Source organism: Propithecus coquereli, unplaced genomic scaffold (assembly GCF_000956105.1).
Source record: "Propithecus coquereli isolate 6110/MARCELLA unplaced genomic scaffold, Pcoq_1.0 Scaffold789, whole genome shotgun sequence".
NCBI lineage: Eukaryota > Metazoa > Chordata > Mammalia > Primates > Indriidae > Propithecus > Propithecus coquereli.
Window position 1 is genome coordinate 534,336 of NW_012154051.1, and position 27,377 is coordinate 561,712.

A 27,377-nucleotide genomic window follows, 5' to 3' on the forward strand; every position below is an offset into this window, starting at 1 on the left:
CCCCCTCCCGGACAGCCGCCTTCTCTAAGTGTTACAACCAATTTTCTCTTGAATACATGTAGTGAGGAAGCCTCAATAACTTCCCCAGGGACCTTACTTACAGGGAAAAGGCACAACGGGAAGATTTATGGAACGTCTGTAAAATATGTGCGTATGAACGCGCGACAATTTGATCACTACCAAGGAAAAAAAAATAATGGACAGTTTCTTACTAGTCAGTTTCATGAGCATTTTTTATGGGTTTTTTAAAAATTAATTAATCTTTTCCCCCTTTGTTAGGAATTCTTGGCACAGACACAAGCCCCGGAGAAGGGAAACATTGCCCACGGGCTGTACGTCCAAACTGTCAGGTTTTCAATCCCAAATCTCTGGAGGCGAGGCCAGATTTCATGTGCCTCCCCGGGAAGTGGGGAGAGTCTTGTCAATGTTTGAGGGAAGGGAAGTATTATTAGTAGGATTGCCACCACTGCCTCTAACAGCCTCGGTGCCACTGGCAAGCGCCATATGGTCCCAGCCAGCCTCTTCCTTGGGCCGTCTCCACACCCAGAGCCGTTTGCAGGATGGAAAAGAGCGTGCGGTGTGCGCCGCGCTGCACCAGGCTCCGTCTACCTCCGGCGCCCTGGTCCAGTGCGGGAGCCTCGACCAGGCATCTGGTTTTTCTCAGCCTCCCAGGTTCTAGTCTTTCTCTGGGGAGTTTGCAGCCTAAGACCGTGATCCAAACGGAATTTCCCGGCTGTAGGAAGGGAATTTGGGCTCTGCATCCTGCTTTTGTTACCAGCTCAGCTCTGGCTCCTTCTTGGCCTCAGTTTCTTCATCCGTAAAATAAAAATGCAACAAAATCTGCTTTAGAGGCACATTGTGAAGATTAGAGATAATATGCAAACTGGTAGTTCTAAACCGGGAGCAATTTTGCCCCATTCCTTCCCCCGCCCCAGGGACATTTGGCAATGTCTAGAGACAGCTCTGGTTGTTGTAACTGGCACCTAGTGTGTAGAGGCCAGAGATGCTGCTCAACATCCCATAATGCACAGGACAGCCCCCCCCACCAAAAGTTATCTAGCCCAATGTCCATGGTGCTTGAGGCTGAGAAACCCTGATATAGTGTCTGGCAAACAGTTAGCAATTAAAGTGGCAATGATAAAAAAGGATGTGGGAAAAGGAATATAGTAAATGTATTCAAAAAGCCTTAGCTATAATTAGTACATCCAAGATCATTGGTAGCTGCTTCCTGGAATGCCTCAAAGGATTCTAAGGCTGCAAACAGACTCAGCTAGACAGTGTCATGATTGATTAGTGATGTCTGCCATGGGCACGGCAGGGGGAAGAGGCAGCGTGAGTTCAGTGTATTTTCTGACCCTGGACTGTATGATGTCTAGCATCTGTTTCTCCTTTGACATTCTGTGATTCTATTGCCGTGATTCGGTGAGTCTATCTTCAAAGTTCTGTAGTCAGCATTATTTACAGAATATTTAAGCAGCCCAGGCTCCTGCAGGCATGCCTGGCAGGGCAGGCTGGTGAGCTGAGATCCAGGAAGACAGAGCTGATTCTGTGCAAAGTAAAATAGATAATTGCTGACAGGATGTGATGTCGGTGATGTGGCAACTCCCCACTCACCCCCCAAAATCTTCCCCATCTCTCATGGGCTAAAATTTTTTACTGTTAGAGTCACTCCATTGGATTAAAACATTGTCTCCAGGAGACCTTTGTTTAGATGCATAAATATTACCTGGAAGGAATACGCGTGCAGTTCATTCCAATGTGCTAATCTGCTAAACTAGTTGTCGCTCAGCAGAATAGAATTGAATTGCAACCGGGTAAGGAGACAGAGAGGTTGGCGGAAGTGTGGCTTACAGGGCTAGTGTCACTGTCTTGCACAGCTCCAGAAGGTGCAGTTCACACTGAATTAGGGTGACCAGCTCACTCTGGGACTTCATTAATTTTAAAACTGAAGATCCCATGTCCTGGGAAGCCCCTCTGTCCCAGGCAAACCAGGACAGTTGGTCACCCTAACTCTAGGCCAGGAGGAGCTTTGTCGTCCCCGCTGTCATTTATCCCTCATGCCGCTGCAGGGAGTTTCTTTCTGGGCATGCTCCTCGCCTGCTTATGAATCCTCTGTGGCTCCTTAGGGCCCACTGGACTGGGTTGGAACACTTCTGCGTGGCGTTCAAGTTGGCCCCAGTCTTACTTCCTGATGTCATCTGATCTGCCTCCACCTGGCTGTGTGTCACCCCAATTAGGTGTCGTACTGGAGACCCCCCATGCACTCTCCTATGCCCCCTACGTTAAAAAAAAAAAGGAGCTTTCGCAGAGGGGGAACCCACTTCTTGAAGTGTGTTCAACTTGTGCCAGTAGCAAAGGAGTTAATTAGCCCAGCCTTTGTCAAATTCTCCCCATGCTGCTGCCAGTAAGTGACGACTACCACTTAGTGTCAGGAGGGACCCCATTTACCCCAGAGAGCCCCAGGGACCCTTGAAGGAGGAAGGCAAAGCCACCAGGCACATGAAACCGCCCTAAATGGAAACAAAGACTCCCTCCCTCCCTTCCCATGCTCTTTAAACTTTTCAAAGCGGTTCCACCCACACATGACTCAACAGATCCCCTCCGTATCCCTGAGCAACAAGTAAGACGGATGCCATGCCCATTTGACAGGTGGAAAAACCAAGGTGCGGATCAGAGTCCTATATGCAACAAAGAGAGGTTTCTGGATGAGGAAGAGGAGGCACAGTGATGCTTCATGTCTCATAGCAGGTGGTGGCTGAAATGTAACTGATCAAAGTCCTCTGACCCATGTTCTGTGAGGTTTTCATTCATTCATTCCTTAGATACTTACTAAACGCTCATAATGTGCCAGACACCGTGTTCGTCTCATCATAATGATTGTATAGCTAGGGTTGTCTGTACGATCCTACACTTTCTACCTGCAGGTCCCTTTGCTAAATTCTAATGCCTCACAGGAACCCTCTGAGGTATGGTTACTATTCCTGTCCCCAAATACAAGGGAGGACACTGCGCTTGCCCAAGGTCACGCTGCTTGTAAACAGGGGGCTGGGGTGTCCTTTACTGGTTTGCAGAGGTTTGTTGTGTGCGCTGGTGCGGTCTGCTCTCTTGGAGCTTACATTCTTGTAAAGAGAGAAAAATGCCATTTTCCCGAGGTCCAGCCTTTGCCTCTAAGACCCTCCACACTGTTTCTGCCCAATGAGCAACTCTCCAAATGGGAGAGAAAGGATACCCGTGTTGCTTAAACATCTACCATGGGTCCGGCACACACATGTCTCTTTTCCATGCCACCTGGCAAGTAGCCGCAGTGGGTCCAGAAGAAATCGAGGCTTGTTGGGCTTTTGTGGTTGGCTAAAGCTGGCATAGCTGGTTTGCGGGGAGTGGAGACCTGGTCTTGGACAGTGATGCCATCTGACTTGCTTTTTCTGCCAGCGAGCTCTGGCTCTCTCAGAGGACAAGCAATGGCAGGGGGAGAGTTTGCCATGAGTCTTCAGGTCACATAACTACAGAGGCAATTCTCTTGCGGCTTGGTACGTGATCTTAAGCACAAATCCACGGGACAGGAGCCAGAAAGCCACTCTCCCACCCATTTTGAGACAGGGGAGGTGGGGGGAGGACCCAGGGCCGGGTCCCAGCTGCGTACCGCCGCCCACGACAGGCAGCAGGTGGCGCCATGGCCCCGGGTTAACAAGGACAGTGGGAAGGTGGAAGGTGGGGGGGACGGGGGGGTTCTAGAAAGAAAAACTAGTGGAAAACAAGGCTTTAAAAGAAGAACAATTTGTTCCAAAACATTTGCCTTGTAACGGGGTCATCTATAAATTCTGGGATTTCCTGTTTGCCTCTGGGCAGGCAGGCGGGCCGGCGGGCAGGCTTCTCTCTTCCCTGCAGTCTGGAAGAATCATTTCAAGCCCAGCTCACGAGCTCCGGCCTCCCCTGGCCCAGATTGGCTCTGAAATTTCCCCGCTTTTGTGCCCGTAAGCAGGATCCTCTGACAAGAGCGTCTCCTTGAGCCGTGCTCCAGTTTCCACTGGGTTGGGAGGAGAGCTGAGATCATGGTCATTTTTAAGAGAGGCTGTCTTCGTGATCACCCTGTACTGCCGCTGTTGCCAGGCTCGTTCCAAGGCAGTCAAATAAATGAAAACAATAAAATGAAGGAGACAGAGGTGGCCCTTTAGGGAAAAAAAAAAGCTGTTCCAGTCCATATGGGGATGGAAATATTTCACTGGAGAAGAGGAAAAGAGTTGGGAAAAACTCTTTTCACGAGCCCAGTAGAACTTGAACAAAGGCCAAAGCCCAAAGCCGAGCGCTGGCCATTTGGTTAAGAGTCGTGGCCCGGCATTGATCTATCCAAATTACTCCATCATGGGCTCCGAGCAGCCAGGCGTGTAGGAGAGGGCAGGGGGCCTTGGAATCAGTTGTTCATGAGCTGCATGACCTTGAGCAAGCCATTTAATATCTCTGAACCGCAGTTTCCTCCTCTGATAAGTGGCGACCAGGAATACCTGCTATGCCAGGAGGCCGTGAGGTTTATGGATTTCCTGGGTCAAAGACTCGGGTATAGCAGCAATGCCATGCAAACAAAGTCACTGTCCTTTCTTTACTTATGTCCCCTGAAGGCCAACAGGCCATCCTCATGGCAAATACATGACAAGGAACATCAAGACTCTAAAGGAAAAATATCTTGAAAACTCACAATGATATTTCTATATGTCTCTGCAGGAAGAATTACAATTAAAATATTGCCAATCAGCTGTGAAGATGTTTAAAATTCTGTTTTATCTTTACATGAGAGCCAAGGTCAGAACTTTAGTTGGGACCACGGAAGGGAAGAAGAAGCAGCTTTGAATCTGGCTCTTGATTGGGGTCCTGCTTGGTGACAATGTAGCTGGGTGACACTGGACAAGCCACGTGTCTCCCTGGGCCTCAGCTGCCTTATCTGTACAAGGGTCGGGGTTGGGGGAGATCAGGAATTGCCAGCTCGATGCCTACAGGGGCCAGACGTAAGATAAGGGAGTCAAGAGGAGAGACGGGGCCAAGGGTGCAGCTGCCTTTCAGCTACAGCTGCTCATGGCCTGGAAGGAATCGGGCCAGCATTGCCAGATGTTCAAGAAGCCAGGAATCTGGAGTTTTATAAGGAGTGGTTCAAACTGTAAAATGATGCAGGTCAAACAAAACAGGTCTGCAGGCTACATCTGGTTCTCAGGCCTGGGTGAATCCTGAGCCCCATAGATTATAAGTTCAGGAGTCCCTAGAGACCTCGACTCTCTCATCTTGGGTCTCTCATGATGACACCCAAGTCCTTGCTTTTGCTTAATGTCTTTACCTCTCTGCCTTCAGGGACCTCATTCCTGTCCCCTTCCCTTGATAAGCCCAGGCCAAACTCCTTCACTTACATATGTACTTATCTTATAAAAGTGAGGACGCTGCATCTTAGTTGCCCCTTGGCATGAGTGTCCAGAGATTGGAGCCTGTATCTTTGTCATCTCTAGCACAGTGCCTGGTGCAGAGTAGGTTCTTGGTAAAGGTTTGTTGAATAGAAGATTGTATGAGCCAATCCAAAGGCTTAATTGATTTTCTTAGTTTTATTTTTTTCTCAGTGACAATAGCTTTATTCTTTTTTCTTATGTTTTTGTTTTTTAGAGTTGAGGTCTCACTCTGTTGCCCAGGCTGGAGTGCAATGGCGCAGTCATAGCTCACCGCAGCCGCGAACTTCTGGGCTCAAACGATCCCAATATCTGGGAGTACAGGCACATGCCACTAGGCCTGGCTAATTTTAAAAATATTTTTAGAGATGGAGTCTCACTATATTCCCCAGGCTGGTCTTGAATTCCTGTCCTTAAGTGATCCTTCTGCCTCAGCTTCCCTAGTAGCTGGGACTACAGGCATGAGCCACCATGCCTGGCTTTTTTTCTAATTATATCATTAATGTTCATTGTAAAAACTTTCAAATAATTCAGAAAAAAACTCTGATAGCTTTATTTTCTGACATGCTCAGTGTAAAAGTTTTATAAATAGGGAAAAATAAAAATCACTGAAACTCATCACCACAGTTAGCATTTTGATGTATTCGATGTATTTCCCTCTTTTGTGTGTGTGTATGTGTGTGTGTACACATAATAATAATTAAGGTCATATTGTATGTAAAATTTCATATTGTACTTATTTTGTTAACATTGCATTTTAAGCATTTTAGTGTCATTTAATATTTTGTAAAAAATTCTATTTTTTGGCTGGATTAATATAGGTGTGTCACAAATTCCACTGAATTGGAAATCCCTCACAGGGCCAAACATAGTAGGTACTCAAAAAATATTTGCAGAATGAATGAATGGATCTATGGATGCATGCATGCTTTGATGGGTGCTGTCTTGATTTAAGTCAGTTGAACACGGAAGGGTCATTTCCACCCCCCCCTTTTTTTTTTTGGTAATATAAATAGCACTGCAATCAATTGTACCTAAACATTTGATCACATCCCTGATTATTTCTTTAGGGGACATCCCTAAAAGTAGGATTAATGGGTTAAAGGATGTGACTTAATTGAGACTCTTGGTACAAATTGCCAAATTGCTACCGAGAAAGGTTGTCACAAATAGTCCCATAAATACTATATAGGGGTCTCCTTTTCTGAACACTTTGCCAAACTGTTTTTTTAATTTAAAAAGAAAATTTGCGGCCGGGCGCGGTGGCTCATGCCTGTAATCCTAGCTCTCTGGGAGGCCGAGGCGGGCGGATTGTTTGAGCTCAGGAGTTCGAAACCAGCCTGAGCAAGAGCAAGACCCCGTCTCTACTAAAAATAGAAAGAAATTAATTGGACAACTAAAAATATATAGAAAAAACTAGCCGGGCATGGTGGCGCATGCCTGTAGTCCCAGCTACTTGGGAGGCTGAGGCAGGAGGATCGCTTGAGCCCAGGAGTTTGAGGTTGCTGTGAGCTAAGATGATACCACGGCACTCTAGCCCCGGGCAACACAGTGAGACTCTGTCTCAAAAAAAAAAAAAAAAAAAGAAAATTTGCCAATTTGATATCTATATATTTAAATTTGCATGTCTTTGATTACTAGTGAGTTTGAACCTTTTCCCATATGATTGACCAATTATATTTCTTTTTATGATTCTTGAAGGTCTGAATTTCTGATGATAGAAATTTTTGTACCTATATCATTTTGGCAAGAAATAAGGTTGGGGATAGGATTGGACCAGAGACATTTTCAGCAGAAGGCTATTTTGTCAATATCCTTTAGATCACAACAGGCTTCACCCTTGTCCATGATAATAGTTGCTGGCACGTCCACTGGCCAGGTGCTATGCTTGGTGCATGTATTACCTTTCTTCTGACTCTACAAAGTAGATAATTTAATTCAAAGACCCAGATCTGTCTGGCTCCAAAACATTCATCTTTATGCGCTCTGTCTCTTAGTTCTGAAGCTCATCCTGAAATGTACAAGGTTTATCGTCAGTAAGACCATCTATCCATCCATCCATCTATCCATTCATCCATCTACCCATTCATCCAATCATCCATGCATCCATCCATTCGCCCACCCATCCACCCATCCACCCATTCATCCATCCATCCCTCCACTCACCCATCCTCCCACCCAGCCACCCATCCATTCAACCATTCACCCATCCATCCATCCCTTCATCCACCCATCCAATCATTCACCTAGTCACCCATTCACCCATTTATTCACCCACTCACCCATCTACACACCCACCTATCTCCCCACCTGTCCCCCTGTCCGACTGTCCATCCATTCATCCATCCATCCATTCATCCACCCATCCAATCATTCACTCATTCATTCAGCAAAAAATTATAGAGTACCTGCCATACACTTGTACCTTTTCTAGTTTTACTGTGAGGCTAAGCCTAGACCAGCTTTGTGGTCTCTAATCAGGGTGGTTCCTCCAGGGGCCAGTGGCATGTGGAGGACATGCAAGGAGGGTCTGGAGATGAGATTCAGAAAGCGGGCTTGGAATTCCTGGACAACCACTGTTGGGACCTTTAGCAAGGATTGCAACACATTTGGCCAGGGTTAGGGGTACAGTTTGTGGCTGAAAAACAGAGTTTTTCTCTGAGTAAGTCAAGCTAGCCTGTCTGGGATCAAATCCATGAGGGCTGGACAATCTGGTCCCAGCAAATTAAAACAACATGGGCACCAGCCAGCGACATTTTTGAAAACAGTATTTTTGTTGTTTTAATCAAGGACACCCTTCCCACCCTCAGTAACAAACTCTGAATTGAAATGGGGGAGAATTTATAAGAAAATGAAAGAACTCTTGCATATTTGGACACAAATGCATTTTCTTTCTCATCAGCTCCACAGTTTAAGTGCCTTTCTATACCTCATTTTACCCTTCTGTCCGCAGGCTTGTGAGGACTCATGAGCCCGTGCCAAGAGAGTGTCTTACGTGACACAAAAGCAGAGCATTTCTCTTTCTATTTGTAGTTGAGGCCAACCTGTTGCATTCTCCCTGCAAGTGGAGGATCTCTTAGGGTCCTCCAGGGTCTTGGTCCAAGTGGTGACTGCAGGCAACCCAAGGGCAGCTGGAGCTCCATGCTGGGTCTGCATATCGACCGTGTCTTTTGTTTTCTGTGTTCTGATGCTTTGACATCTGGGGACCTTGTGGACATGGAAGGGACTGCCCTTCCCAGGGCCAGCCAATTCCTGGAGACAGTAAACAACTCACCGGAAGAGCATGCCTCACAAATGCAAACCCTCCAATCTAGAGCCCAGACTCCTAACAGCCTCCTTTATTGGAACCTTAGTCTCCGGGCTACTATCCACCTGCCCTAATCACCCCTGCGCCAGGGACCAGACAATTAGGGACAGCCCCTATGCCCCAGAGCCCACTGAAATTATTCAAACAAGCCAGTCCTGAACCCGTTTGCCCTGCCTTGCTTATTCCTTCCTGTGGAAACCACAATAAAGGCTCCTGCCCACGTTTCCCTCCTTCCCTCTGTCTCCTGACCGACCCTGGGGCTGCCCCCTGAGCCTCGCCTATCGTGGCCTCCTGTTTCCAGGGCTGTGTGCACATGATAAACTCTTCCTTCATGGCTGTTATTTCTGTGTCTGTGTGGCTTATCACCCCTGATTAAAACAAATCCTGGGTACCCAAAACACAGTCTGCTCTTTCCGTAAGTGACGGAGGCAGGTCACTGTGTTCTCTTAGCTGCATTCTTCTCCATGAAGTGGGGACCATGACGTCCTGTGGTTGAGAGGATTGAGTAACAGAAGTGACTTCCCACCTCAAGAAGCACCACCCAGAACCCTCTTTTTTTTCTTTTTTAGTAGGTCTTGCTCTGTTACCCAGGCTAGAGTGCAGTAGCATGATCATAGCTCACTGCAACCTCCGACTCCTGGGCTCAAGTGATTCTCCTGCCTCAGCCTCCCGAGTAGCTGAGACTACAGGTGCACACCACCATACCCAGCTAATTTAAAAAACTGTTTTTTGTAGAGATGGGGTCTCACTATGTTGCCCAGGCTAGTCTTGAACACCTGGCCTCAAATGATCCTCCTACCTCCTGCCTTGGCCTCCCGAAGTGCTGGGATTACAGGTGTGAGCCCAAAGTCCCTCTTTATTTCATCTTCATTGTTCTCCTTTGAAATTTGCATTTGAAACAACTCATTTATCTCTACCCCTCCCCCATTAGAATGAAAACTTTTGTTCACTACTGAGCACCCAGGGCCTAGAACAGGGCCTGGCAGATAGTAGGTGCTCATTTATTGGTCAGTGTGGCATGCAGGTGCATGTGCCCGGCACTTAGATATGCATGTTTTCTGCTTCCCTCCCTCCTCAGTCTTTTGGGATCCCCTTGTGTTAATTGGTGTGAATTTGGGCCACTTTACAGATTGGAAGCCATTCAGGGAGGTGCTTGTCACTTCTTGCTGGCCCATAAAGTGTCGTACTTGTGCAGGGGCTCCTGTCCAAGGCCCTGAGAGTGCATTGTAAACATTCACTCTGTAAATAGCCTGCTTTGTGTGTGGCAGCTGGGGCATGATTTGCTCAAGTAGATGGCTCTGAGTGAAGCCAAACCTGTTCCGGAAGTGAGTGGAAAGTTTAAGCACCGTCAGAGACGTCAGGGGCCATTGCACCATTTGCCCAGCTATGTCCAGCCTGCAGCTCGGATGGCAGGGATTCCTGGAAGATAGCCCCTCTTTGCCCCCCCAGGAACTCCTCCCTTTGTCACGCAGCCCAGTGCCCTGGAGCAAGTATTGTTTTGCTCCTTTGGCAGAACTTCCTGAGTCAAGTTAAGAAAATTCTCCCAGTTGCCAGAAGGCTCCTTGCATGGATTTATTGAACCCCCACTTAGCAGAAGCTTTGAGGCTGTGAGTTGCATCTGTGAGTTGATCTCATTCATTCAACAGATCCTTTTGAGCACCCACTCTGACCCAGGTGCTGGGGGTACAGAGACTGATGAGGAGACAGTGACTCCCATAGAGGATATACTTGGCTGAACGCAGACAGCACAGGGTCTGTGGGAGCCAAAGGGAGGGTTGAGTCAGGACAGGCTTCTTGGAGGAGTAATGCTTCTGTTCATACCCAGGAGTCTTCGAGTAGTAGCTTACAAAACCCTAAGTCAAACAGGCTTAAGCCAAAAAGAGAACACACTGGATCACAGCATGGGCAGATCCAGGAGTAGAGTGGCTTCAGGCACAGCTGGATCAAGGAGCTTAAAGGAGAACTTTAGCTCCTGATTCTGTTTCTCTCTGTATGTTGGCCTCATTTTCTCCAACCATAGGTAGGATTTCCCCACTTGATGGAAAAGATAGGAACCAGAAGCACTCAGTGCACATGCTTCTCTTCTATTTACATGCTTACTTAACCAATATTTACTGAGTGGTGAGCGAGACAATGTCCTACAGTTTATCCTACAGATAAACTTACTTGTGTGCCAAAGACACATGGATAAGGACATTCATTACAACGTTGTTTATACTAACCAAAGACCAGAAACAAACATCTACCAACAGGGGACTAGTTATGTGAATTATGAACCATGATGCCCCTGGACACCAGAGATGGGACAGCCCTTAAGGAGAATGAGTTAGATCTATATTAATGGTTCTCACTTGGAGGTGACTTTACCCACCAGGGGACATTTGGCAATGTCTGGAGACATTTTTAGTTGTCACAACTGGATGGGGGGGAGTGATGCTGCTGGCATCCAGTGGGCAGAGACGAGGGGTGCAGCTTAACAGCCTACCGTGCACAGGACACCCCTACCACACAGAATTATCTAGAACAAAATGTCACTAGTCCCGAGGTTGAGCACCAGATTTGTACCGATGATACAGAAATCTCTAAGTTAAATTTTTTTAAAAAAGTGCTGTAGAAAACCATAAATATAGTAGACTACCATTTGTGCGACACAAGGAGCGTATCTATATACATGCTTATATCTGTGTCGAATTATCTCTGGGAGAATAAATAAGAAAATTGGGAGCCGTGTCTTGCGAAGGCCCTGGGGGAGAGGTGTGGGGGAGAGAGATTTCTTTTCACTCTATGGCTTTTTGTACTGTTTGAATATTTGTAAACCACCTACATGGATTCTTTCAAAAGTTAAAAACATACAAAGTATAAACGTGCGACCAGACTTACCCCTGTGGATCGCTTGTCCCCTTCCTGGTTTCCTTTCGGATGATTAGGTTAAGAGCATCCTACACAATCACAGTTGAGAAAGATCTTAGAGATCATCCAATCTTAGGAGGCATCAAAGAAGTTGTGGAAATGCTGGATTAGACGCATTGAAATGGGTCTTTACTGGAGGGCGTCGCAGAGCCTTTAATACGAGAGCGCGCGTGGCGGATCTGGAGGGATACGGCCGGCGGCGTTAGCAAACATCCTTGACTCGTGCGTTAGTCTCCTGGGGCCGCCGTGACTAAGCGCCACACACCGGGGACTCAAAACAACAGAAACCTATTGTCTCGCGGTTCTGGAGGCCAGAAGTCCAAAATCAAGGTGACGACAGGCCCACGTTCCCTCTGAAACCTATAGAGAAACCCTTCCTTGCCCGTCCCTGGCTTCCGGTGGTGGCCAGCAATCCTTGGCGTTCCTGGGCTTGCAGCTGCATCACTCCAATCTCTGTTACATCATCGTCGGCACACGGTGTCCTTTCTGCATGTCTCTGTTGTCACATGGCCGTCTTCTTGTAAAGACACCAGTCATATGGGATTAGGGGCCCACTCTACTTCAACATGACCTCATCTTAACCAATACAGTGATCTTATTTCCAAGCAAGGTTACATTCTGAAGTATTGGAATTAGGACTTCAATATACATCTTTTGCAAGACACAGTTCAACCCATAACAAATCCCAAGCGTGTGTGCTCACACACAGTATTTTCCCCCCAGTATATCCCAAAGGATTACTGTTCTGATTACGCTTCAAGAAATGTGATCTTGGCGGGGCGCGGTGGCTCACGCCTGTAATCCTAGCACTCTGGGAGGCCGAGGCGGGCGGATTGTTTGAGCTCAGGAGTTCGAGACCAGCCTGAGCAAGAGCAAGACCCCGTCTCTACTAAAAAAATAGAAAGAAATTATCTGGACAACTAAAAATATATAGAAAAAATTAGCCAGGCATGGTGGTGCATGCCTGTAGTCCCAGCTACTCGGGAGGCTGAGGCAGCAGGATCGCTTGAGCCCAGGAGTTTGAGGTTGCAGTGAGCTAGGCTGACGCCATGGCACTCACTCTAGCTAGGGCAACAGAGTAAGACTCTGTCTCAAAAAAAAAGAAAAAAAAGAAACGTGATCTTTTATGCTTCTTTCACTTTATAATTGATGTGCCTGATGCCCAGAGAGGGACAGTGTCCAGCTCAAGGTGACACAGCAGGTTAGAGGCCCGGCTGAAACTAAGCTCCAGGTCAATTGTCTCCCAAGTGAGAGAATCAGTGAGGCCTGTCTGCCCTGGACGGGGGCTGCTCCTTGCATAGGAGGCTGCAACTGATAATTAAGACAGCATCTGTCGACTCATCCACTCCATCCATCCATCCATCTACCCATCTACCCGCCACTCCCCCACCATGTCTCCCAACTTGCAAGCCAAGTTTCCTGGCAAAGCAATTGCTACTTCTAAGGACACAGGTCTCCTTTCGGAATGTCCCCAAGTTTGTGAAGGAAGCCACCGCAGACTGGCTGAAGCCAAAAGAAGGGTTCGTTGGCTCCTGTCTCAGGCGAGGGCTCTGTTGTGGCTTTTGGCACAGCAGGATCCGGGAGCTCAACCGGTGCCCTCTTCCCTCTCTCTCCTTCTCTTGGCAACAATCCCCCAGCACTGGCATCGTTCTCAGACACCCTCTCCCTTCATGGCGGGAAGCATGGGTCCCGGCAGCTCCAGGCTCATCAGCATTGGAAGGAGACTCTGTCCTTTTCCCCAGGCTCCAGCCGAGGTCCCCAGCCGAGGTCCCCAGGTCAATGGTTACATCCCAGAGCCCATCCCGGAGCCCACCAGTTCTCTGCTTGGCCAGGCCTGGAGCAGGTGGGGAGGCAGCTTCACTTGAACCCCAACGACTGTCCACATGATGGGTTAGCTCTGTTCCCAAGTCACTGACTCCTCACCAATTACGCAGTTACGTAAGGCGGTGATGGAGTGAGGACGCAGACTGGCTCTGGGGAGCCCTGTTCCCCCTGTGGTGGCCAGTCTGAACCATGGGCTGTTTGCCCCCCGCCTGTGCTTCTCTAATTCTTTCCTCACTCAGCCGGATGTTGAATTTTCTACTCCCCACCACAACCAGATCGCAAACTCCTTGAGGGACCCTGGTGCATTTCCCTTTGTATCCTCAGCATCTAGCAGAGCAAGCGCAGAGCAGCCTTGCCATAAACGCCCATTGGACTGGGATCTCTTGTAGGGCCAGGGATGTGGAGGCTACTCCAAACAGTTTGCTGAACCAGTGAGTGAACGGTTGGATGGTTGGAGGGATAGATGGATACGATGGATGGGTAGATGGATGAATGGATGAATGGATGGATGGATGGGTGGATGGGTGGGTGATGGACGGATGAATGAGTGGCTGGCTGACTGGAAGAACAGACTGATGGATTGATGGATGAGCACGTGCATGGGTGGTTGGATGAATGGGTGGAAGAGTTGATATATGGATGCATGGATGGAGGGACCAGTTGATGGATGCTGTCTTGATCACTGCTCACTCTTAACCTCTTTGCTCCTCGATAGAAGCCAAGAGCAGCTCTTATCAAGGGAACATGGCTGACTGGTGACTCTCATTGTCTGGCTACCTGATTTCTGTGACAGTCCCTATTCACTTGCTTTTACCACACAGAGGAGTTGAGGCTCCTCTGCCTAGTGAGTTTCCATTCCGTTCCTGCTGTTTATCACTGAGGATAGTGACACACCATGCTGCAGAGGATGAGGGTCCAGGTGTCTGCTCAGAAAGAGAAGGAAACGGTTAAGAAGTAGAAGCTGTGTGCCCCTCTCTCTTCCTGCAGACTTTGTCTACGTGGCGGTGAAGATGGCTGGGGTAGCCCTTGGGTCACATCCTTCCGGCTCTGTGGAGAAAAGCAGCTCTCTTTGCCTGACTCGTACAAACCAAGAGTCGTGTACTCTACTCCGGAGGCAGCCCCACTGTGACTTCCCTAAATGTGCTGCTCTTAGAGACTCAAGCTCTCCACCTGCCTCCGCTGTAGATCAGAGTTGATCCCACCAGGGAGAGCAGCGCTCTGCTCCTCTAAGGAGCTGTGGCTCCCCAGTCACCTTGCTGTCACCCTCCTGTCTCCCGGGGAAGGGGCCAACACAGCAGTCTCGGAGGGACACCCTCTCGGGAAATCAGCAGAGAGAGAGCCACCTGCGCTGGCAGGCATGGGCTTATTTGTAGCTGGGCTCGCTGGACAGAAAGCGCTCACCATCTAGTGCTGCAGACCCGCCATCTCCCTTAGGTGTCGGCCCTTGTGAGGTTAAATTAAATAGTTCGCTGGATGCTGAGGAGAAACGCTATTTCCTGCTGCCTCTGCCACGCTCTCCGCGGGGCGCCATACAAGAGCAGCAGCAAGCGTGCGTTCGACTCCTCCTACGTGCCAGGCTGGGAGACAGCTATTGATATCCCCACGAAGCTCAGAGAGGTCGATGGACTTGCTCATCCTTATGTAGCCAGTAAGTGGCAGAGCTGAGATTCCCACCCAGGGCTCTGTGCGAGTCCACGGCAGGCTCCGTGGGCTGATGTGGCCAGCACTTCGTGGACACTCACCGTTGGTTGGTTTTGGAGTTAATCAATGGAAACCTCACTTAGCTTTTTTGTTTTCCCTATCAGCAATTCATGAACCATCGCAGCTTATGAGGGGAGAAACATAGCCCATGGAAACAGACCGATGCTAAAAAACTGGAAATTAGTCGATGTTAGCACTCGTGTCCTTTTTGTTTAGGCTGCTGACATGCTCGGGATTGAGGAAAAAGGGCGGATCCCTGGAGATGTGATTTGAGGATCCCCGGGAGCTTCTGTCACCTAATAGCTTCCTGGTTTCCTGAGATTTTACCTGGAGAAATGAATTTCTTTGGGCCTGAAATCCTTTTTGATTTTCAAGAGACTTTAATTAAAATGACAGTACCTCTGAGACTGGTCATATTAAACTTGGAGCCTATATATTAGCTCCAAGCTTGCACAAGGGAGCAGAGGTGCATGCGGCCTTAGGAACGAGGCAGGTGACACTCAAAGTTAGGCAGGTGTGGTGCCTTGAAGAGAGGACCTACTTTGTCTCCATTGCAATTTCACCTGGGGCCAGCTGGAAAGGGAGAATATTGTATCTGTTATTTATTGGTATGTTAAAATTACTCTGACACTTGGTGCTTAAAGCAACAATAAACATTTATTACCTCAAGCAGTCTCTGTGGGTCAGGAATCTGGGAATGGCGTCGCTGGGTGGTTCAGACTTCGGATCTCTCACGAGGCTGCAGGTGAGACGTGGGCTGGGCCGCAGTCTCATCTGAAGGCTCAAATGGGGCTGGAGGTTCTGCCGCAAGGTGGCTCACTCATGTGGCTCTTGGTAAGATGATCTGGCCATTGGCAGGAGCCCTCAGTTCCTCCCCACAGGGGCCTCCGTGTAGCGCTGCTTGAGCATCCTCACAACATGGCGGTCGGCTTCCCTCAGAGCAAAGGCGCCAAGAGAGAGCAAAGAGGAGGGTGCAGTGTCTTCTATGGCCTTGCTTTAGATGTCACACTCCCCCATTTCTACAGCGTCCTACATAAAGGTGTGAACACCAGGCAGTGAGATGATCAGGGGCCATCTTGGACACTGACTTATGGCTACTGCAGTTGTTACCTTTTTTTTCACAAGGGACAAAATGGAGGCCTGGAGGCATGGAGGCATGTATCCATAATAATTAAAAATTTAAAAACAATACAAAATAAAATAAAATGGAGTTAAAAAATAAAATAAAATAATAAAATGGAGGCATGAAGAGGTTACCTGAATGTTTCCTGCCTTTTCTATGAGACCAAATCAGCAAGGTTTTGTAGACTTGACGAGGAGTGAGAATATCACATGGGCAGTGTTCGTGGCTGATTGTTCACTGCAGTATTCCTAGAAGCACCTAGAACAATGTCCAGTATTTAGTGAGTGTTCCATAAACATTTTCTGAATAGAACATGAATGAACACGTGCTCGAAAAAATAGAGGGGCTGTTGAAACTCAGTCCATTTTATTTACTGCTCTATCAGATGGCTTGAGGGAGTGGAGACAGAGGAACAAGATTCTGCATCAAAGGATTTCTCATATCGTTGGCTTTTCTGTGCATGTGTGTGTTATCACGGGTTATTGTTCCGCTAGCCTTCTGTTTCTTTAAGACTGGAATCTTCTGGTGTGTCGTTGAAGGGAAGGGGTGTGTTGAAACTCCACGGGGAGGAGCATCCCCCCTTCTTTGAATGATAAAAGGGTCACTTTAATTGAAATAGAGTCATAACTGGTTGCCAGATTTAAACAGAAGGCCTCTCATATGTCAAAACCTTAGAGCAGAGAGCTTATATATACGGGCAGCATATATAGAAATGTATGTATAATTTATGCAATATTTCTCCTGTTCACGCTCTCTACTTAAGCTATCCATTAAAGCCCATCACATTAATTTAATTGAAAAATTCTGGGAGAATTGTATTAGCTTTTTTCCCATTAAATTAACATTACAGCCTTTAAATAGATGTCCTGCGTGCCCATTGTTGGTAACAAAATTATTATGCAAATTGAAATCTGGCCTTTTCTGGATTTGGCCACCATCTCCCCACCCTCCTCCTCCTGCCCTGACCCCTTTAATTTAATTGTCCTTTCCTCCAAGTTCCCAGGCCACAGAAATGGGAAGGGAACCCCTGGACTGTGTCAGTGTTCTGGGGCCTGAGCCACGCCCAGCACACCAGCTAGGAGTTTGGCTCTCGCTGCCCAAGGCCCTTGTGAAAACACTCTAGTCTTATCTTAAGAAAGGAAAAAGTGTGGGTGGACTCCCCGCAGGCTAAGAGTAGCTAAGAGTGTGCTTAGGAGGAAAGAGTTCAAGTGTGTGAGTCAGACAGGCTGAGTTTGAAATAAGATTCGTCCCCTTTAGTGACTTTAGGACTTTGGGCAAGTTTTCTGACTTCTGGAAGACCAGGAAACCACCCGCGGCAAGGCTGAGGGAGGACATGGAATCGTGTCCAGTGCCTGCACCAGGGAGGCACTCATTAAAGGCTGCTGGTATCATTTATTCACTCCCTCGTTCATTCACTCATCCATTCATTCAGGAAATAATCCCCGGGCCCGCTCTCTGCCAGCCACTGGGCGAGGTGCGGGGAGACAGCATGCACCGGCTGCGCAAAGTCTCTGATCTCCTGTAGCTGGGCTGGCGGGGTGGGGGTGGGGAGAGGGACTAAACAAGCTAACAAGTCAATAACATGATTGTGGATCGAGGTGGGTGTTATTGCCTCCATTAGCATATTAAGCGTGTGTTTAAAAAGTGAAAAGTATCGTCCTGCTAATGAAACAGCCACCTGGATTTGCCTCTTCCATTTCAACCACTAGTAAGTAGAACTGTCTGTTCCCCTGGGCTGTGTCGGGTGGGCCCGGTTAGGTTAGAATGAGCCTGAGCTGCTAAATCACCCTGGAGCCAGAGCTGAGTGGCAGGCGCTCCAGGGCCAGGGAATCTCTGCGAAACCGCCGTGTTTCCTCTGTGGGATGAGGGAGGGGCTCCCCCAGCCCCCTTGTGGATCTTACCTTTCTGACTCAGGGAGTGTCCCCTGCTCTCCCCTCTGGATGTGCACCAAGACTTCACTACCCTTCAAGAGTTTCCAAGAAAGACTTCTTATCTTTCTTATCTCAGCTTTCCCAACTCTTTCATCTCCGGGACTCCTTCCCTTTTCCTGAATGTGCTCTGCTATTTGCATAGGCACTACGTAGAGAGGCTTCTAGAAGGAAAGTCAAGGCCTCCTTTGCCTTTGGAGGTTGCAAACACACACTTGAAAGGAGCAGCAGGGGTGGAGACCAGCATGCCCCCATCCAAATTAGAGGTAGGAGAGACAGCTGTCCTTCCTTCTTGCTGTTGGATCATCTACTGCAATGTAACAAATGAGCCCAAACCGTCGTGGCTTAAACAATGGTCATTTGTCATCATGCACAGTTTCTGTAAGTTAGGGATTTGGAAGCAGCTTGACTGGACAGTTCTAGCTCAGGGTGTGTCCTGTGGCTACCATTGGGGTCATCTAGAAGGCTTCTTCATGCTCACATCTGGTGTGTGGATGGGGAAGACTTGTACAGCTGGGGGCTGAAACAGTGGGCTCGTGGGGTGTCTCTTTCCATCCCCATGTGCTCTTTCCACATGAGTGACATTAGGGGAAGTGGACTTCTTACGTGGCAGTCAGTGCACCCAAAGCATGTGTCCTGAGAGAAGGAGAGAGTGGGGTGGAAGCCCTGTCACTTTGTATGGCCTATGGAAAGTCATGCTGTGTCACTCCTGCTGTATTCTGTCACAGAGGCCAGCCAGGTTGAAGGGAAGGGGACATAGATTCCACCTCTTGATGGGCGATGACAAGGTTCTGGAAGACTATACGGGACTGGAAATATTGCCATGGGTGGTGCCTACCCATTAGACGTTCCTGTTTATAGTTATTGTGATGGCTGTGGGCTCAGAAGTGCGAACTGAAACAATCGGGCTTCTGTGATACAACACAGGAGAACATCTTCATGTCCTGAGGATGGGGAAGTATTTCTAAAACAGGACACAAAAACACTCTAACCATAAAGAAAACCATTGATCAATTGAACCTCATTAAAATTAAGAGCTTCTGTTCGTCGAAATGTCCCATTAAGAGAATGAAAATGCAAACCACAGGATGAGAGATGATAGTTGGACTAAAGATATTAAACAGAGGGCTCGGATTCACAATACTTAAGAAATACCTGCAAACTTTTGTGTTTTGTGTTTCCAACACAAACAATCCCATTTCTTTAAAAAAATAGGCAAAACACACAAATAAGCGTTTCACAAAAGAGAAACCCGAATGGCCAATACATTTCTCAAAAGGGAGTCAACATTACTAGTCAATTAAAATGCACTTAAAACCACAGTGAGAATTTGTATGTATGTAAATAAAACTTAGCTGTATACCTAAAATTTTTGCACCTTACTCTATATAAATTTTACACATACACAGGCAAGAAGGGCTAAATTTACAAAAAATAAACAAACAAACAAACACAAATGAAACCTGTAATACCAAGTGTTGGTAATGCTTAGAGCAGCTGGGCCTCTCAAACACGGATGGTCGGAGTCCAAATTAGGACAACCACTTTGGAAAACTGTTTAGTGGTGTTTACTAAAGCTGAACATAAGCACACACACTCCATAAATATGCCTAATAGTGATGTGTAAAGGTGGGCACCAAAGACATGGTCAAGAATGTTCATAGTCAGCGGTCCCCATCCTTTTTGGCACCAGGGACCGGTTTCATGGAAGACAATTGTTCCACAGACTGGGGACAGAGGGGACGGTGAGTGATGGGGAGCAGCTGTAAATACAGATGAAACTTCGCTCACTCGCCCACCACTCACCTCCTGCTGTGTGGCCTGGTTCCTAACAGGCCACGGACCGGTACCAGTCTGTGGCCTGGGGGTTGGGGACCGCAGTTCATAGTGACGTTATTTGTAATAGCCCCAAACTAGAGACTGCCCAAATATCGTCAGAGTGGACCAGATAAATGAAATGTGGCACATTCATACAATGCTATAAATGCAACACTTCATGTGGAACGCTATATAGCAATGAAGTTGGACACACCCAATCACGTGGGTGGATCTAACATATCATTGAGTGAAAGAACGTGCTGTATGATTTCATTTACATAAGGTTCAAAACCAATCAAAATGAATTAGGGGAAGTCAAATCAGTGGTTATCTTTGATGGGGTAGATGGGGATGACTTGGAGGTACATGATGAACACTTTTGGGGTGTTGGCAATGTTCTACATCTTGATCTGGGTGGCAGTTATGAAGATGTATTCACTTTGTATAAATTAATTGGATTTGTATACTTATATGCATCTTATACATACTGCAATTTAAAAGTTTGCTTTTAAAAGATAATTATGCCCATGTTTTATAGCAGAGGTCAGGAAACTATAGCCCCTGGGTCAAATCTGGTCAGTGACCTGCTTTATAAATAAAGTTTTATTGGAACATGGCCATCCCCATTCACTTACACTGTCTAAGGCTGTTTTGTGCTACAACGACAGAGTTGAGTAGTTGTGACAGAGATTGTAAGTATTACAGCCCACAAACCCTAATATATTTACCATCTGTTCTTTTACAGAAAACATTTGCTGATCCCCATTTTGTAGTATATCATTTTGGGGTCTCATTCAAGCCTTCTGCAGATATTAAAGAGTCAGGACTGTTTTTCAGGGAAAATGTTGACCCTATTGGAAGGCATCCCCTTGACCGACCCCCATGCATAGCTGGGGGGCCTTCCATTAGACACAAACCCCAGTTGGCTTCTTTAAGACTCCATCCCTGCCTTTGGGTGATTGTCAAAGTAATTTGATTTGCTTTGAATTTCCTTTCCTAATGCTGTTTTTTAAAATACTGATCATTTGAATTACAAAAGCAATGTATATCTTTTGTAGCAATTCAAACAATAAAGAAGTGTCTAAAATAAAATTGTCTCTCTACTCGGCTCCAACCCAACTCCCTGACGCAGTCACTGTTAAGAATTCGAAATAAATGTTTCCTTACTGTTCTCTTCATTTATAAAAACATATAGAAACTCACTTTCAGGATTTGACCTTCTTTTTCTTTTTTCTTTCTTTCTTTCTTTAATAAAAATGGGATCATGCTTGCTTTTTTTCTATTTAACAAGGTGTTGCAGAGCTATCTCCCTGTCCGCATGTATAGATTTATTTTATAATTTTTAATAGCTGCACTGTATTCCTTAATATATATATATCGTGATTTGTTCAACCATTTTTCTATTAGTGTACGTTCAGACTGTTTACAGGGTTTTGTTTTTTTTAACTATTACAAACAGTGCTGCAATAAACTTCTTGATATATTTATATCTTTATATACTGGCATTTTCATTTCTGGTGGATATATTCCCAGAAGTAGGAGTGCTGGGTCACAGTTTAAATTTTCAAAAATACCAACAGTTGATTTTCCACAATGTTATAATAATTTATAAGCCTCCCCCAATGGCGTTTGAAGGAACTGGATTTCTTATACCCTCACCAGCTCTGGCTGCTACGCATATTTTCCATTTTTGCCAATCTGATGGGTAAAAAATAGTATCTCTTTGTTCTCATTTGCATTTCCCTGACAAGTGAGGCCGAGCATCTTTTCATATGTTTATTGGCCATTTGCATTTCTGCCTCCGTGAATGCTGTATAGCCTTGGCCTATGTTTCTACTGGGTTATTGGTCTTTTTCTTTTTAATTCGTATGATTGCTTTATAAATGAAGGCTATTGACCCTTCATTAATTACATAGTTGCAAATATTTTATTTGGGCATGGTATGTCTTACCATGGCTCTGCTTTCGATTAAAAAGAAATTCAATTTCTTCCCCCAGGTTCTTGCTAAGAGTATAACTAACACTGCCTTGCAATGCTTATCAGAACTTCAGCTGGGAAAAATAATTTATATGGAGCTTTGTTTAAAGCAATGGTTCTCAAATGTTTTCTAATTTTAAGTAACAGAAACTTTTTTTTTTTTTTTTTGTGAACTAGTTTTTATGCAGACAAAAGAGTGTTGAGTTGGAGCCAGAAGCCCAGACCTCTGCCTGCCAAGGGCTTCTTCATTGCTCTCTAAGCAGCCTCTGGGACTCTGAGAACCGCTAGTGTTCCATGGAACCCAGCTTGAGAATCAGTAACCTAAAGACTGCGGTCCCTCCATTTACTTAATGACAGTTTTCTGCAGTGTGTTCCATAGAATATTAAGTAGGATATTAACCAGTGCTTTGTGAAGAGAAGACTCTGGGATTGTTCTACAGTGTGCCAAACTGAGCCATGCCTTCCCTTTTCGGACTAGATAAACTTTGATTCTTTTGAGATGAAAATGTTAGTGTACCAACAGACAGGAACCAGACCAAGAATAACAGATATCCTTTATTTCTTTTCATATGCAATGCCAAGACAGACAGTTATTGTCCTCACTGCTCCCGGTAATCTGCTGAAGGTGCAACTCTTTGGTTTTCTGATTGACCTCAACAAGTGTTGGATCTTTTAGTGCTCAGAGTTATAAAGAACTTCGGGATGGGGTCTTGTCTGACATCTATAGAGATGACCCCTTTCTATTTTTCTCAGGGGCAGAAATTGTGAGCTTGTCATGACATTCAATCATACCTTCCTTTTACCTTCTTTGGAATTTGAAGGGACAAGTTTCTTCCTAATCTTTTGTTGTTGTTGACATACCTATGAAAAACAGCAAGCAAGCAGGATCTTAAACAAAAGTGGTTTAAACAGGAGATTTGCAAATATTACTTTGTTCACTTCCTGTTTTCTTTCAGGAAAGGACAAAGGAGGGAGATTTCAGCACACCTTGCTGAAGAATAGTAGTCTGTTACTCCTACCTATTCTCATGAGAAGGAAAAACTCATTATGTGGTAGATCAGTGGAACTAGGTCCCATTTGGAGACTATCCTTAGGTTCTTGTACTGCAGTAGTCAAACTTTGGAAGGCTGGGTTTCTTTATTGCAGGACTTCTCAGAGCCTTTAAAATGCTACTGTTCATTGTGCAGTTCCAAGAAGAAGACATGGGTGGGTTTCCTACATTTCCTCAACCATAGAACCCATTATGGGGAGAGCTTCTCCAAGATTGGTATTCTATGGTGTACCTTTCAGAAAAAGCTAGACTAGACAGTCTCAAATAGATAAAACCAGACTCATAGAGAATCGCAGCTTTAAGCCCTTTGTTTTGGTCACTTATAGATTTGCTTATATTGAACTTCCCTTAACCTGAATTGAGGGACATTATAGAGAACTCATTGTATAATCTTGCTATTATTTTTATCACAGGGAGTTTGCAATAAAATTGCAACCAATAGAAAAACATTTCTTTTATACCTTATTACTAATAAATAAGCTGTGTTTTCCTGAATGATCAGTTTCCTTATACAGATGATCCTTGATTTGTGAGGGGGTTACATCCTAGTAAACCCATTGTAAGTTGAAAATATTGTAAGTCGAAAATGCATTTAATACACCTAACCTATCAAACATCATAGTTTAGCCTAGCCTGCCTTAAATGTGCTCAGAACATTTACAGGAGCCTACAGTTGAGCAAAGTCATCTAACACAAATCCTGTATTATAAGAAAGTGTTGAATATCTCACTTGTATTGAATGCTGTACTGAAAGTGAAAAACAGAATGGCTGTACGGGTACTCGAAGTACAGATGCTACTGAATGCATATTGCTTTTGCACCATTGCAAAGTCGAAAAATAGTAAACTGAGCCATTGTAAGTCGAAGACCATCTGTATCTAACACTATGGACTTTTAACTAATTATATTTCCTTCTTTGCCCTTTTTGCCAGGATTCTCAAACCAGATTTCTGGGCCACTGCCAGTAATGAAATAAACTCCATAATGTGTGTATATATGTATGTGTGCATATGTATGTGTGTGTGTGTGTGTGTATATATATGTATATATCCTTTATTTTAATATATTTTCTTACCTTTATTTTCACTTTATCCCCATTTCCTTGTTTCACATTTTTAATTCTTCTAATTCTTTTTTGAAATGTAGTGGAGCATAATAATAAAATAACTACACACCTATATGCCTATTCCAACTAGCATATATTAAATGCTTACTTATGTGCATTTAGCAGGTGCTAAATAAAGATGAACAAGTTATGATCCTTGTCCCAGAAGGACTTACAGTCTTGCTGAAAAAACAGACATATGTAAATTGCCACAATCAACAGACATAAATAATCACGACAACGTTGCGTATTAAGTAATAGGAAAGATATGTTTAAAGAGCCCTGGATATGCCACAGAGAACGCGTGGAAAGACCACACAGAAACAGAAAGAGATGTCCGAGGAACCCCAGCTATTTTAGCTCCCAGCTGTTTAGGTCTTTCTAGCATCAACCTCTGGGCAGGTGAGTGAGGGACTGTCTTAGTCCCTTTTCTGTTGCTATAACAGAATGCCACAGACTCGGTAATTTACAAAAAGAAAAAAAATTGTTTCTTACAGTTCTGGAGACTGGGAAGTCCAATATCAAGGTGCCAGCATCTGGGCCTTCTTGCTCTGTCATAACATGACAGAAGGCATCGCATGTGACAGAGCAAGAGTGTGTCAGCTCACGTGTCTCTTCCTCCTCTTATAGGGCCACCAGTCCCATCCTGGGGGCCCCACCCCACGACTTTATCTAATCCTAATTCCCAAAGACCGCACCTCCAAATACCATCAACATATGAATTTAGGGATTTACGTTTCCAACACGTGAAATTTGGGGGACGTATTCAAACCATGCAGTGACCCTTCCAGTGACTCCAGCCCCCGCCTGCAGTAGAGCAGAGAAAGGGCACCCTGAAGGCCCTGCACAAATTGCAGATTTGTGAGCAGAATGAATGTTTTAAGCTAAAAAAGAAAAAGAAAAGAAAGTGCCATGAGGACCCAGTGAAGGAGCAAATAACTTTGTGGGGAAGGGAGACAGGGAAGTTGGGGAGAAGAGTGGGAAGAGATCCAGAGATGGTTAGGCTGGGGCCACAGGTGAAGTTCAAGGTGATTGCTCACCACTTGAAAGGACATGCAGAATTTTGTGTGTGCCCCTGCATTTTTTGAGAACAGGACTCGTTGCTTTCAGCAGATTTTTCGAGGAGCTCACTGTCTACAAAAGGTTCAGATCCATTGCTGTAAAACAGTCAGAGAGAGTTGCCACAAAGAATGGAAAAAACGGGCAAAGCATTATCAAAGCATTGGAGTCTGGTTTGGTGAATACGTAGGGCAGGTGTGACTGGAGATTCACATTCACCCACTTGATCATTTTTTTGTTCAACAAGTAATTTACTGAATACCTAGTATGGAGCAGGCATCAGAAATACAACGAGGAACAGGATCGTTTGTCCCTTTAAAGACCTCATGGGCTCCAGACATTTCCCTGGAAGGTTTCTCCTAATCCCCAAATCTCTTTCCCACTGGCCTAGGAGATGAGCTTCAAAGTTTATCATTCCTCCTCTAAGGGTTTTAAGTTCCATTTTCTTCTCTCTCTGCAGCCTTTAATAAACAAAACAAAACTTTATCAAACAGTCGACAAGATACAAGTCACTAAAACCCTCCCAGGAATTAATTTTATAACCTCATTCTGGTCTTTTCTCCATCGGCATGAGAGTACCACGGTTTCTTTCTTGGGAAAGAAAAATTCCCACGAGGAATGAAAAGATTTCTTTCTAAGTTGAACCTGACAGTGGACATAGCTAAAAAAAACAAAGCTGGAGAGATAAGTTAGCCGTGTGATGTGATGTGCTTTTACCCGGCTATCATGAATCTTGATCTCGTGGGAGCACCATCTCCCAACACCCTAAGTCAGGCACCTTTGAAAATGTTAATTAGCCAAAGACTTAGCTTGCATTTCTTTCATGCCTTCCTCCCTCCCCGCCCCTCCCTCTCTGTTTCCATTTCTCTTTCTTTCAAAATCTTTCTCAAGGTATACGGGGAAAGTTCTATCCTGCTATCTTGAATGCAATTCTTGGTTTTATCGCTGACTCACAGTTCCATGTAGTGTACCTCAAATTTTCCGTCTCTGAAATGGGTATGATCGTACAAGAAAACAACGTTTGTGGAAATTTTAATGACCTTGGGTGACTAGCTTTGTAGAGGTTTAACACGGGCACACACACACACACACACACACACACACAATCTGATTAGTGTCGAGGCACAGTGGGGGCAGAGGAATTTCCTCAGAACAATCTAGGCGGAGAACATCTCACTCTCTTACCTGCTGGTGCGTTTGTCTATACATTTGGTTGAATTAAGCTGCTTAATAAACTAGCCCGCAGCCACCTCAAACTCATTCCTGAAACACAAAACACAACATTCTCTTTCAGACAAGGAGCTTCCAACTCCCGGTGGTTATGAGTAGTGGAAGAAGAACGAACACGTTTTGTTTCATGTGCAGTTTCCAGGACGCAGGTTCAAGCTTGCCCTTCAGCCCCAAGCGAGTTTTATTCTCTGGAAGTCTTCGTTGAACGTCAGCAGACTCAGAGAATCTGTTCCTGACAAGCCCTAAACCGGTGTGTCTGGCCCGATGAAAAGTTTGTATTTCCTATATGTTCACAAAGTGGAAGGGTGGAGAAAGTCTGTCTGTGTCGTGGGGATTGTAGGGCTATCAGGGGAAAGAAGGGATCTATGCCCAGTCTAGTGGTTAAACAGCAAAAAGAAACCCCAAGGCTGTGAATTCAAAAGCCATCTCTACTCAAAGATTTTGTGCTTTAGTAAACATTTTGTAATGTGTTCCTGTTGTTTTTTGCCTGCCAAGCAGCCAGTCTCCTTTGTTCTGGAAAGAGAACCCAGTTTTGTTTCAGAGATCTATCCTCCCCCATCGGACACCATCTTGGCAGTGCCATTAACCAAAGTGTCTTGCCCTCCCGTGGCCAAGAGGTAAGTCTAGGATTGTGGCTAAGTCAGATATATTCTCCCAGAAATTTGAGTCTTGAAGGACTCCCCGGGCTTAGAACTAATGAGCTCATTTGCTCAGTCATCTATGCCCTAAAGAGATTGTCTCCTGATTCCTCTGGGTTTCCAGAGCTGCCTGGTCTCTGTTCCTTTTGAGGACTGTTTTTTGCCTATTACTTCTATTATTTTGTGAACCTTTTAGTCCCCCTCCCAGCCCTCTTTTTTTTTTTTTTTTTTATTAACAGAGTCTCCCCTTCTTCTGGCCATGATGAAATAACTGGTCCCAGAGCTG

General features: G+C 45.7%; 1 protein-coding gene across 2 annotated transcripts in view; it reads left to right on the plus strand.

Annotated features, from left to right (window-relative positions):
* The window catches only part of LOC105825188 (chromosome unknown open reading frame, human C12orf49), a 131,327-nt gene extending 104,619 nt beyond the window's left edge, over positions 1-26,708 (plus strand). For both annotated transcript variants that reach the window (XM_012662891.1, XM_012662890.1), the window contains exon 6: positions 26,518-26,708. In XM_012662891.1, coding sequence (XP_012518345.1) covers positions 26,518-26,658 — 141 coding nt within the window. In that variant the 3' untranslated portion in view covers positions 26,659-26,708. The remainder of the gene's footprint in view (positions 1-26,517) is intronic.
* Positions 26,709-27,377: the final 669 nt, after the last annotated feature.